General features: G+C 36.4%; 1 protein-coding gene across 1 annotated transcript in view; it reads left to right on the top strand.

Moving 5' to 3' along the window:
• Patronin (calmodulin-regulated spectrin-associated protein patronin) overlaps positions 1 to 14,436 on the top strand; it is a 760,252-nt gene that overhangs the window by 659,782 nt on the left and 86,034 nt on the right. The window contains exon 19 of the mRNA XM_067151814.2: positions 5,428 to 5,535. Within this exon, the coding sequence (XP_067007915.2) occupies positions 5,428 to 5,535 (108 nt within the window). The remainder of the gene's footprint in view (positions 1 to 5,427; positions 5,536 to 14,436) is intronic.

Here is a 14,436-nt window from a genome sequence, read left to right as displayed (position 1 = left end):
CTGTTCAATACATTATAATGTTGTTACATTAAAATAACTTCATTAGTTAAAAAGTTACATATGGGACATGTTTCGCTCTCTTATAGAGCATCATCAGCCAAATCCGAATCTCAAACAATTGTTAATTTACGTAACAAAGACTTAAGAACCATTAGAACACTTTTGACAAACTTAAAACTTATTCTATTCAAAAATCATAAAATATAAAATCCTTGTATACATGGCTCAATTACATGTGCTTAATAGGAACATACATTAAAATTATGGAAAAGAGAGTACTAAAATATAAAATAAATAATATATATATCATGTCCAAAATCTTAGAAAGATGTGAAGATCAATCTTAGGAGCCAATTTGTGGATCTTCTTAGTAATGAGATCTGGTAAAAAAGTTATTTATCCCTTGTGGATAAGAGTCTATAAAGATTCAAAATTTATCGTCAAATTTGATGATTGAACTTATAACAGGATAAATGTTGGTCTTCAAGAAATTTAAATGCTTGTCATGTGACCTCGGCGAATGAGATTAGTCACTTGCAATGTAACGGTTATACCGCCGTGACTCTGTCGACAGGGCCTCATCTGTGGGAACAGGTTTTTTCATCTCGGGAAGGTGAGGTTGGCCTTTGGGCAGGAGAGGTTATTATTACATAAAATCAGCTTCATGGTCCGTATCGCACTTCAATAGATTCACAATGAAGTATTTATTTATTTTCCACCTAGTCGATACAATGATTGCCTAAGGCAATTTTTATTGGTCAAAAGTGGTACATGTTTCGTATATTATCAACATCTTCAGCCACATAACACAGTTTAGATGAAAAAAATAAAATTGACAAAGTAATGCTTTAGAGGAAGTGTCCTTGAAATTAACATAAGATTGACAAGATTAAAACAAACAAATAACTCAAGAGAAAATATATAAATTATTTCTACAATAGAAAGCAGTCGTCAAGGAAACACTTGTACAATATTCCATAGAGAAATTGTCCTAATAAATATTCTTTTCTTAATAATCCATGAAAAAAGATCAATTTATAAATTAAAAATTATACATTTTATAAGTAATTATCGAAATGAAGAAATCCTGATATCACAGTGCGGCTCTTATTATTAATGTAGATGAAAATATAACTAATTCCTAGTTGTCAAATCTTATTAAGCCTGCTTTCCTTTGGAACAGTAACTCCTGTCATTCTTTCACAGTTTTGCGCCGGGTGTAATATTGATGATGCGTTCTTCCTTGTTCTTGCACCTGAGGAGGAGGAGGAGGAGCGGGGGATATAGGTGTGTCAAGAACTTCCTTGCTGTCACTTATAGCTTCAACTGAGGAGGAACAAGTTGTAGGGCTATCTGTAGGTGGAGAAATTCCAATTCTTTTTTCTTGATCCTTCTCAAGCATTTTCAAATATACTAGAATTTGATAATATAATGGATTCTTATATTCTACAGCCTCATTAAGGTACATTCATCTAGACCAACTTGTAAAGAAAAATGATAACCTTAATGAGGCTGTAGAATATAAGAATCCATTATATTATCAAATTCTAGTATATTTGAAAATGCTTGAGAAGGATCAAGAAAAAAGAATTGGAATTTCTCCACCTACAGATAGCCCTACAACTTGTTCCTCCTCAGTTGAAGCTATAAGTGACAGCAAGGAAGTTCTTGACACACCTATATCCCCCGCTCCTCCTCCTCCTCCTCAGGTGCAAGAACAAGGAAGAACGCATCATCAATATTACACCCGGCGCAAAACTGTGAAAGAATGACAGGAGTTACTGTTCCAAAGGAAAGCAGGCTTAATAAGATTTGACAACTAGGAATTAGTTATATTTTCATCTACATTAATAATAAGAGCCGCACTGTGATATCAGGATTTCTTCATTTCGATAATTACTTATAAAATGTATAATTTTTAATTTATAAATTGATCTTTTTTCATGGATTATTAAGAAAAGAATATTTATTAGGACAATTTCTCTATGGAATATTGTACAAGTGTTTCCTTGACGACTGCTTTCTATTGTAGAAATAATTTATATATTTTCTCTTGAGTTATTTGTTTGTTTTAATCTTGTCAATCTTATGTTAATTTCAAGGACACTTCCTCTAAAGCATTACTTTGTCAATTTTATTTTTTTCATCTAAACTGTGTTATGTGGCTGAAGATGTTGATAATATACGAAACATGTACCACTTTTGACCAATAAAAATTGCCTTAGGCAATCATTGTATCGACTAGGTGGAAAATAAATAAATACTTCATTGTGAAGGAGAGGTTATGTCATAATCATCATCATCATCATCATCCTTCCAAGTACTGGGCCATGTGGCCCGTTACGGTCTTGCATTTTCTTTCCATCGCTTCATTGGACGTCCTATAGATCTCTGTCCTCTTGGTTGATAGCGTAGGATCTAGGATCTCCTTTGGTAGTCTTCCAGATTCCATCCTTTGAACATGACGTTTCCAGATTTCTTGGTAATCATAGATGTAATTGATTACTGATTTCACATTCAGTCCCTTAAGCACATCTTCATTTCTTATATGATCCCATTTTGTATAGCCTACTGTTCTGCGCATGAACGTCATTTCACGTGCTGTAATTCTGGAAATGTCTTGAGTTCTTATTGTCCATGCCTCACTGTCGTAGCAAAGGGTTGGTGTGGCTAAAGTGTTATAAAGATGTAAGCGAGTGTGTTTTTGGACAAGAGATGGCTTCATGATATGATTTATGATTCCTGTTGTTCTGGTAAATTTGGTTATTTTTGCAGAGATATCAATTTCCCCTTGGTAAGATAAATTGTATCCCAGATAATTGAATTCGTTGACTCTTTCCAAAATTTTATTATCTGAACAGATTTTACTCGGGATAGGGTCCTTCCCCTTAAAGGCCATTATTTTGCTCTTTTGTGGTGAAATGATCATGTCGAATTTTGAAGAGACTTTCTGGAGATTAAATACTGACCACTGAAGATCATCTTCTGATGATGCTACATCATCAGCAAAGAGTATGGCATCTAGATGTGTGAGATATCTGCTGACTGGGATTGATCCATGCCTTTCATGCCTCCATTCCTGTATTATGTTGTTCATATAGATCCCTTTGGTCTTGACCTTATTAAAAGATAAAACACAGCAATTGTAGATTGTCAGATGCAAAAAGTTGTAAACCGTAAGGATAATGGGGAAACTGTGCTGTGAGACGATATAGCTGCTAGTATACTTGTGAATGATTTGTAGTTTGTTTGTATTTTATCAGAATTTTATAAAATAAACAAATTTGCTTAAATTCAGCTTGGGACATACAAGCATTTGCAACTAAAAGTTGGGATCCAAAAAAAGAGGGATGAAGCTTTATCTGGTACAAAATGTACTGATACCATTTGCTTGGGATGAATTGGCATACGATTGTGTAATAGTGCTTCCACGGAAGACAGTCAGGGTGCTAGGAGCAAGAGTGTATCTCTGCACATCATTACAAGCAGGAAGCTGTACTATTCTCAAGTAGTTTTTAAATATATGTGTTATGTGATAAATTTGATAGTTTAATTATCTATATTGAGAATGGCTATAGGAGCTTATGACAGTTGAAAACAACATTGTTTGAATGCCTGGTAAGTAGGAGCAAACTGATAATGACATTGTCCCTTGTGTAGCTACTTATTTATGTTTACTGTCACCATAAAAAAGAAAATAAAAGTGCACTTAAGTCAGTACTTCGCACTTTAAATTTTTTGGGGCTTTCCTTCACATCTGGCAGACCAGAAGATCCATATGGAGAAATTACTGATAATTCATTACCCAAAATATTTTTAAAAAGTCAAAGAATACTGTAAATTTTGAATATCAGTTTAATTTCAAATCATGCAAACTTCACATTGCAATAAATTCATACTTATTGTTGGAAAGTGAATGGCAGATATTCAAAATGAAATAGAATTTCACTCTTCCAGTATCGTTTGTGGAATGGGCTATATTAAAATAAGAATTGTTCTTCAAAATATATCTTTGACACTAAGGCATAACTATCTTAAAGGATCAGACAAATATCAATTCTTGTAACTTTTTACATTTTTATCAACATCCTGAGGAGATGAGCACAAATTATACCATCCGTCACAGCATCCAGCTGACCTTGGTTTTCATCTGTTTCACTCATGCAAGTGCTAAGGGCTGTACGTTAGAGACCGTAGGGTAAGGACTGTGAACAACGATACGGTAGCTGGTTTCCTTGTCAGACGAGTGTTAGGGGACTGGTATTAATGTGGCCCTTAGTTAAAATGATTAGTAATGTTAGGAATGTTTTTTCAACTTGGATTGATATTACCTTTCATATATCCTAAAATTAAACTGTGTATCACCATGCGAGTTTGCCATGCAGTTAGGGGCACGCAGCTGTGAGCTCGCATCCGGGAGATAGCGATTTCGAACCCTGCTGTTGGTAGCCCTGAAGATGGTTTTCTGTGGTTTCACATTTTCACACCATGCGAATGCTGGGACTGTACCTTACTCAAGACCACGGCCCTTTCTTCCCATTCCTAGGCCTTTCCTGTCCCATCGTCGCCATAAGACCTATCTGTGTCGGTGCGATATAAAGCAAAAAAAACTATAATGTGTTAATATTCATTAATTAGCATAAAATATTTGATGCTACTTCTAAGTTCCTATTTCTAACTAACTTTGCAATGTTTTAATTATAATTCAGTAGTATACAATTAAATAAGGTATATAATAGGTATTACCTTAACAATATGGGTCTCGTAATTGCCTGAGCAGTGATAAACAACAGAACGTGCAGTGTGAGAGAGTCCTCACTCCAACACATGCTCCCATTATAAGGCAAGGTAACATTGCGCATCTTTATTTTATTCGGTCGTTCTTCCTTGTAGGCGAAGATCTTAAAAGAGTTAACTAAAACACGTACGTCTCTTGTCGTAAATGGTGAAGTGCTGTCAAATACGAGAGTTATTTGGGAAAAAAAACCCTGTGAAAATGGGGAAAAGAAATTAGAGGGGCAGATCTTTCTCTCTTGTTCCCATTGCCATGGTAATTCTTCCAATATACTTGTATGTGCGATCACTGGAAAATTGTATTTTGTAGTTCATGAAGGATATGTAAATATTCAGACTTGAAGCATAACTCTACTACCAGTAATTACAGTGAGATAGCTAGAGGCTTTCATTCCTCTTGGATTGCTGAGGTTTTGCAATTAATTACTTTTTATTGTCCAAGTGTTCGAGCTTTGTTCATTTAGTAGCTTTCCTTCCATTGGAAACCTCTATAGCTTCACCTCTTTTTGCACTCCATTTTAATTATGAGTAAATTATTATTTTTGTTAATTTCATTTTCTTATTGCGCTGTACACTAAGTTGAGCATGATTGTTTTACACCCAGTTACCTGCATGATTTTGGTTTTCTCCCAGACACAGTTTACAATCCGCCTATGAGGCGGGACTTTTATCGCGGCTCTCAGGATAGCTTGGCTGAAAGAATGGAGGACAGAGGAGGGGCTGCAACCTCTTTATTCCGAGGTAAGATCATTGCACTTATGTAAATTTTTAATTATTTCATTACATTTAATAATTCCTTTGTTCCCTGAGTTGCATGTGGTTGATATGTTTTAACTGCTTTTGCTAACTCCGTGTACTGCATCTGTCGCATCTCCAATGGCCGTTTCTAACATAAGTTATTTGTGTGGTATCCAAAGCAAGGAAATACTAAAATACTTGCGTGGGATTCTTAGCAGATATTGCATTGAACTTGACTACTTCAGTCTCCTCTGCCCCTTGCACTCCTTCCTGAAAATGGCCCGAGACTTGTAATATTACAAAAAGTAGGACCCATGATATTAATAACATAATGGAAGTTTCCCAGAAATGGGAAAGAGAGACAATCTTTTGGGAACACGAATTCCTTTTATGTTTTGTTTCCAAACTTGGGATGTCTCACTATATAACTTTTAGACAATAGATTTCTGTTCAGTATGGTTGCACTGCTAAAATTGTTGAATAAACTCATGGTGTCCATTTTTTTTAAATTGATCAATAGCCTTTTTGTGATTCTTGAATTACTAGCTGCCTACCATTACAGTACTGGCCAGTATAATCTCATGACCTCAAATTGTAGGTTTGAATTGAAGGCAGATGCTGAGATGTTTCTATTTTCAGGGCAAAGCTCCTTCCATTTCAATCTTGGTCTCAGTTGGTTCACACATGCTAACTGTAGCAATCTTTTATTTATTTGCTGTAACGGAGCACTGCTCCAGTTACAGCAAGCTGCCAAATTACAATGAATTTTATGCACACAGATACAAAGGATTTTCTAACTAAAACACAGAATTAGAAAAAGAAAGAAAACTAAACAAACTTGTATAAAAGGTATATCAAACTGAAACAATTGAAAATTTTAAAAAGGCCTTTTTACAAATATAAAAATACAATGCAAATTAATTATTGAACTGTATAATGTCATGCACTAAAGAATAATATACAGTAGAAGTCCGTTATAGAGAGAATTAATAAAGGCGAAAAATTTACTCTCCATAGTGGATTGTCGTTATATCCGATTTTTGTTAAATTCTGGTATAAAGCTCACGCACATCAAATTCGGTATGCAACGGAAATCTGTTTGTTCAGCACTTGCATTTTCGCATAGTTTTGCTACCCTTCACTGTATCACTCAACAAAGATAGCATACGTATGTCTTGTGGTATGGATACTGAAAAAGTCGTGAAATCGCTGAATGATGAAGATGAAATTCAAATCCCTTGAGAGGACAGGCATCTGCATCTTTCAACGCTTGCGCATACGTTGAAACTTGCACTTTCGAATTTTGATTCAAGTCGATCGAAGTTTTGTCACATTCAAGTTGACAGTTAAGTCATTCTCTGGCATATGACCAAGTTTAACCTCCAAATAATACATGTACAGAAAAATGTTTAATAACCCATTGGTCTGAAATATGAAGTTTCAGCTGATATTTGTTTTAGAAAGAGTGTGTGATCTGAAATAATGCACTGATATTTTTGAGCCCCACTGCAAACGTTTTTGTATCTGATTGGTGTTTTACACACCCTTTAATACACTGTTCTTATTTAATATTCCCCAGAGGAAAATGTTTTCGTATTTGTTTTCTCATCTTTTTCACGTCTTTTAATACTCTCATGTCATCTCTATAGAAGCGGTAGATAGCCAATATCTTTCACTGTACCCGTACATACACGACTTGAAATGCTCGCATGTTGAGAGGGAAAAAAATATATCTCTCAGGTGTTTACATATAACTGTTGGATAGTTGTTATTCGTGTAATCAACAGTACGTTTTCTCACTTATCATATTCTCTTTCCCCTGCAGAAACATCCAAATGAGGTTTTACCGAATGAACTAACCTCTGAAATCAGTCATCCACTCTGCGCCCTATTTTGAGGTAGATCACATTCTTACTTAATTTCAATACATAGCATTAAAATTATGCGATCGTTTATTTCATGCATAATTTCTAACGAGTTAACTACTACTACTACCGGCCACGTTAATTACGCATTTGTTATGGAAACGTGTTCCCTTTCATTTTGAATTGTGTTTACAGAACACTAGTCAACGAGTATTACTAATCGATTCCGACATCGCCTCCAAGTTTCATCGTTGGCGAAAGAGCTCGCTAGTGAATGTGAAGACTTCAGCATTTTGAGCTGAAGTCAATAGTGATCATCAATCACTACTGATCTGCATTTAGGGCAGCCGCCCAGGTGGCAGATTCCCTATCTGTTGTTTTCCTAGCCTTTTCTTAAATGATCGCAAAGAAATTGGAAAATTATTGAACATTTTGCTTGGTAAGTTATTCCAATCGTTAACTCCCCTTCCTATAAACGAATATTTGCCCCAATTTGTTCCTCTTGAATTCCATCTTTATCTTCATATTGTGATCTTTCCTACTTTTAAAGACACCACTTAAACTTATTCCTCTACCGATGTCATTCTACGCCATCTCTCCTATGACAGCTCGGAACGTACCACAGCCTTACATCTGATACATAACATTTAATCGTGCAGCTCGTCTCCTTTCTCCCAAATCTTCCCAGCCCAAACTTTGCAACATTTTTGTAACGCTACTCTTTTGTCGGAAATCACCCAGAACAAATTGAGCTGCTTTTCTTTGGAATTTTTCCAGTTCTTGAATCAAGTAATCCTGGTGAGGGTCCCATACACTAGTTGGGGTCTTACTAGAGACTTACATGCCCTCTCCTTTACATCCTTACTACAACCCCCAAATACCCTCATAACCCTGTGCAGAGATCTGTACCCTTTATTAACAATCATATTTATGTGATTACCCCAATGAAGGTATTTTCTTATATTAAGACCTAGGTACTTACAATGATTCCCAAAAGGAACTTTCACCCCATCAACGCAATAATTAAAACTGAGAGGACTTTTCCTACTTGTGAAACTCACAACCTGACTTTTATCCCCGTTTATCAACATACCATTGCCTGCTGTCCATCTCACAACATTATCGAGGTCACCCTGCAGCCGTTCACAATCTTGTAACTTATTTATTACTCTGTACAGAATAACATCTTCAAACAGCCTTATCTCTGATTCCACTTCTTTACACATATCATTGATATATATAAGAAAACATGAAGGTCCAATAATACTGCCTTGAGGAATTCCCCTCTTAATTATTACAGGATCAGATAAAGCTTCGCCTACTTTAATTCTCTGAGTTCTATTTTCTAGAAATATAGCCGCCCATTCAGTCACTCTTTTTCTAGTCCAATTGCACTCATTTTGCCAGTAGTCTTCCATGATCTACCCTATCACATGCCTTAGATAGGTCAATCGCAATACAGTCCATTTGGCCTCCTCAATCCAGGAAATCTGCTATATCTTGCTGGAATCCTACAAGCTGAGCTTCAGGGGAATAACCTTTCCTAAACCCAAACTGCCTTCTGTCAAACCAGTTATTAATTTTGCAAATGTGTCTAATATAATCAGAAAGAATGCCTTCCCAAAGCTTACATGTCAAACTGACTGGCCAGTAATTTTCAGCTTTATGTCTATCACTGTTTCCTTTATACACAGGGGCTACAATAGCAACTCTCCATTCATCTGGTATAGCTCCTTCAACCAAACAATAATCAAATAAGTATTTCACATATGGTACTATATCCCAACCCATTGCCTTTAGTATATCCCCAGAAATCTTATCAACTCAAGCTGCTTTTCTAGTTTTCAACTTTTGTATCTTACTGTAAATGTCATTGTTATTGTAGGTAAATTATTTTACTTCTTTACTATTAGTCACCTCCTTTATCTGGACATTATCCTTGTTACCAATAATCTTTACATATTACTGACAGAATAATTCTGCCTTGTGAAGATCCTCACATACACAATCCCCTTGTTCATTAATGATTCCTGGAATGTCCTTCTAGGAACCTGTTTCTGCCTTAAAGTACCTATACATACTCTTCCATTTTTCACTAAAATATGTATGCTTGCCATCATGTTATCCTTACCTGACCTCTTTGCTAGATTGAATTTCCTAGTAAGTTCCTTCAATTTTTTCCTTACTTCCACAGCCATTTCTAACTCTATTTCTTTCCAACCTGCACCTCCTTCTTAGTCTGTTTACTTCTCTGTTATAATATATTGGATCTTTACCATTCCTTACCACCTTTAAAGGTAAAAACCTGTTTTCATATTCCTCAATACTGCTTTAAACCCATCTCAGAGTCTGTTTATATTTACCGTTTTCTACCGAAAAGAATTACTTTTTAAAAACTCCCTCATGCCTGTTTTAACAGCCATATAGTACTGCCTAACAGTCCTAATTTTAATATCTTCCTTTCTTTCACATTTATTTTTAACTACAACAAAAACAGCTTCGTGATCACTAATACCATCTATTACTTTGGTTTCTCTATAGAGCTCATCTGGTTTAATCAGCACCACATACAGAATATTCTTCCCTCTAGTTGGTTCCATCACTTTCTGAATCAGCTGTCCTTCCCATTTGAACTTATTTGCCATTTGTTGGTCATGATTCCTCTCGTTCGCATTTTCTTCCCAATTGACATTTGGTAAATTGAGATCACCTGCTACGATCACGTTCCTTTCCTTATCGTTTCCCACATAGCTGATTATCTTATCAAATAATTCTGAATCGGCGTCAGCGCTACCCTTTCCCGGTCTGTACACTCCAAAGACATCAAGTTGCCTACTATCTTTAGAGAAGAGCCTTACACTCAGAATTTCATGTTTTTCATCTTTAACTTTTTCGTAGCTTATAAATTCTTCTTTCACAAGAATGAATACTTCCCCTCCTACCATTCCTATCCTATCATACACACTCCAGTTCCGTGAGAATATTTCTGCATCCCTTATATCATTTCTCAGCCATGATTCAACTCCGATTACAATATCTGGTAAGTATATATCTATTAAATTACTTAATTCGATTCCTTTGTTTACAGTGCTTCTACAGTTGAGCACTAACATTTTTATGTCATCCCTACTTGATTTGCAGTTCCCTGTTCGCTTAACACCGCTCCCTAGGCCACCCCGTTTCCCTGAATGTACCTCCCTATAACCCTTCTAAACAAGTTTCCTAACTTATATGTACCATTGCGGTTAAGTGAAGACCATCTGGGTGCAGATCCCTGTCTCCTACCCACCCATTAGGATCTAGAAATCTCACTCCCAGTTTCCCACATACTCACTCCCAGTTTCCCACATACTCACTCCATAGTCTTATTTAAATCCCCAATCACCTTCCAGCCAGTATCCCTCCTACAGAGTATTCCACTGATAACAATCTCCGCTTCCTTAAACTTCATCTGTGCTGCATTTACCAGATCCCACACATCCCCAACTATGTTGTTACTTGTACCTGCTTGCCTTACGTTGTTAGTACCAACGTGAAACACTACCACCTTCTTTCCCTCTTCCGTCTCTTCTACTTTCCTCAACATCTGCCTCAACCTAATTCCTGGATAACACTCTACCCTGGTTCCCTTTCTTCCATACACTTTCCCGACATGTCTAACGATAGAATCCTCCATGACCAGACCCTCAACCGTACCCACCTCATTTGATCCCTTCCCCTCCTGGTCAGCCCTATCTTCTCTCACTGCTGCAGAAGCTACTTCCTCCTTCCTTTTCTCTCTCCCATGACCCTGTTCCACCTGTCTTTTCCTTTCCACTACAATACATTTCCATTTCCTACCTTTTCCCTTCCTCTTACTTCCACACATATCAGCAACAGTTCCCTGTTCCTCATCTTCCCTCGGTTGTTCTACGTGCAGTGACTCGTACCGATTTCTAACAGACATCTGTCCTGAATTCTGATCCTGAACAGAGCCCTTAGCCTGCAATCTCCTTCCCCTTAAAACATTAGACCACCTGTCCTCTACAATTCCCCCATTTCCTTCCCATCCCTCCTTTACACGTACTGTATCCTGTACATTATTTGATGGAGCCCTACTTTCCTTCCTGTCCTCTGAGAGAATCCTTATTATCTCCCTCAAACTCTCCAAACTCCTCCCTCACACTCCTTAATGCCTGGCCACACCCACAGTTCCTACAGTTGCACTGCTTATCCATTATTTACGGAATAATGGGGAGAAAGGGAAAAATAAAATAACTTATTCTGTGCAAATAAAAATGAAAGGAAAGAAATATTGCCTATAGAAATGAAAGAAATATTGCCTATAAAAATGAAAGAAATATTGTCTAGGATAGTTCACAAAAAATCACACAACAACAAGGTAATTAATATAAGCTGCTACTACTACACTACAATACTACTTAGTTGTACGAATTTTTTTCTACAACACCCTAACAGAATGAAAATTGCTGTTAATTACTGAAAACGGAAAGTAATACACTAGAATTAGGTCTACACAATTCTAAACTGCAGTTAAGTCTGCCCTAATTACTGCAACAGAACTCTAGTAAGAGAGTTAATACAGATATCACAGATACTATAGATACTACAGATACTATACTACACAAATATTTCACAGTAATAGTATAAACGCACTAATTTATAATAAAATACATACTTCTTCTTCTTATTCTTTTATGACCACATAGGATCACTTTAGTCAGTCCGTCGTTCAGGTCTCTTTGAAGGGATTGTTCAGGCTTTGCGGTCCTCCCAGTACTTCTTCAGACGCTCCGATCTTCGTGCCCTTTCCTCAGTTGAAAATGAGCGTGTTGTTGGTTTGTTTTGTGTAAGGGTAAAGCGGAGGTTTGTATTCTTGAGTTTTGTATTCAATTTTATCTTATTTTTGATGTCTTCTGCTGTAAGGCCTATTTCCTTCAGATCCTCTCTTACTTCTCTGATCCATTTACATCCTGTTGTGGTATTTTTTGAGACGAGATTGTGTTGTACTAGTTGTTTCAGAAGTCTCGAGTCCTGCATCCTCATGATATGTCCAAAGAATCTGTCTCCTCTTACGCATAGTATCTGTAATGGGTTCTAGGTCTTTGTACACGACTTTGTTAGGTATTAACTGCCACTGTCCATCTGTCTGGTATTTTTTGTTGATACAGGTTCTTCCAATCCTCCTTTCAATTTTCTGAAGTCTGTCAGTCTTTGATTGTTTATTCAGGTAAAAGAGTGTTTCTGCTGCATATGTAGCTTCCGGTTTTATAACTGTGTTGTAGTGTTTTATTTTTGTATTTATTGATAGGCATTTCTTTTTGTAGATATCCCATGTTAATTTTTGTGCTTTAGCTAATCTATTTGTTCTTACTTGGATTGAGATTTTTTCATTTAAGTTATGTGTTATTACTTCTCCAAGATATTTAAACTGAGTTACTATTTTGATTTTATTACCATTTATGGTGACTTCTTTTAGCTGTGTTGGTTTTTGGGGCATAATTTCTGTTTTTTCAAATGATATTTTGAGGCCAATTTTATTTGCAATGTTTTGAAGTTCTGATATCTGGGTTTTTGCTTCTTTTATGTCCACTGCTAGTAATGCTAAATCGTCAGCAAAACCCAGGCAATTTGTTTTGATTTTTCGGCCAATCTTTATTTTGGGGGAACATTTTCTAAACCATTCCCTCATTACCATTTCTAGAGCACAGTTAAATAATAGTGGTGAGAGCCCATCTCCCTGCCGTAGTCCAGTTTTAATTTCAAATGTCTCTGATGTTTCACCCCTACACTTTACTTTTGACTTGGTATTGGTGAGAGTCAATTTTATCATGTTTATTAATTTGGGGTGTAGTCCAAGGTGTCTTAAAATTTTAAACAGATTCTCTATGGATGCAATCATAAGCTTTCTTGAAATCTACATATGTTATCACCATATCTCTGTTTCTTCTCCTGTTATAGTCCATTATCAACTTAAGACTCATGATCTGATCACGACAGCTATTCCAGGGTCTGAAACCTCCTTGATATTCTCCTAGTTCTTTCTCAAGTTGTAAACTTATCCTATTAAGGATGATTATTGAAAATATTTTGTATGTTATGTCTAGGAGCGAGATTCCCCTGTAGTTATTAGGGTCGGTTTTGTCCCCTTTTTTGTGCAGAGGATGAATGAGGGCTGTTGTCCAGTGTTCTGGTAGTTCTTCTTTAATCCAGATAGAGACAAGTTGTTGATGGAGGGCAACTTTTGCTGAGGTTCCTGCATATTTCCAGATTTCCGCAAAGGTCTGATCTTCTCCTGGCGCTTTGTAGTTTTTTAATTTATTCGGAGCTTTGTAGACTTCCTTTATTGTGGGGCGGTTTGATGTTTTCTGGTGATGTTTTTATCGGGGTGTTGGTGTCCAAATGAAGGAGTTCTGGAGGTTCCTCACAATTTGAAAGCTTGTTGAAATGTTTAGCCAGAATTTCTGCATTGTCTTTATTGTTATGGGCCAGCTTACCATCTTCATCCTTCATCAGTAGGGTCGGGGGTTCATATTTTTGGAGCTGCTTTCTGAAGGTTTTGTAGTAGTCCCTTGATTTAGTTTTACTGAACTGTTCTTCAATTAACTGCAGGGTGTCCTTATGATGTTGTCTTTTTATTCTTCTTAAGACTTGGGTAGTTTCTTTTCTCTGTTTTACTAGCTTTTGATAGGATATTTCTGTCTTTTGGGACTGATGTAATAGTCATGCCTGATGTCTTTTATACTACTATAATACACTACAATGATTTTAAACTACGTTCAGACGTAACCTAATTATAATAAAACAGGTTATTACTAAGCACAATCTGAAATGGAAATTACAATTAAAGTTTGAAATTCGCAAGACTACTCAAAATAATAGAATAAGCACTCTAAATCCTAATAAGTCACTACACTACACTACACTAGTGCTACCAGCTAGTGCACATAGCGAGAAAACTAATCTAAGATGATCGGTCGCATTCAACATAATCTCTGGAGTACATAAATATCGATAACAGAAAAATAACGCACGCTTA

The sequence above is a fragment of the Anabrus simplex genome, chromosome 7 (genome assembly GCF_040414725.1).
Source record: "Anabrus simplex isolate iqAnaSimp1 chromosome 7, ASM4041472v1, whole genome shotgun sequence".
Classification (NCBI taxonomy): Eukaryota; Metazoa; Arthropoda; class Insecta; order Orthoptera; family Tettigoniidae; genus Anabrus; species Anabrus simplex.
Note: the sequence above shows the minus strand (reverse complement) of the source record. Positions and strands in the feature narration are given on the sequence as shown.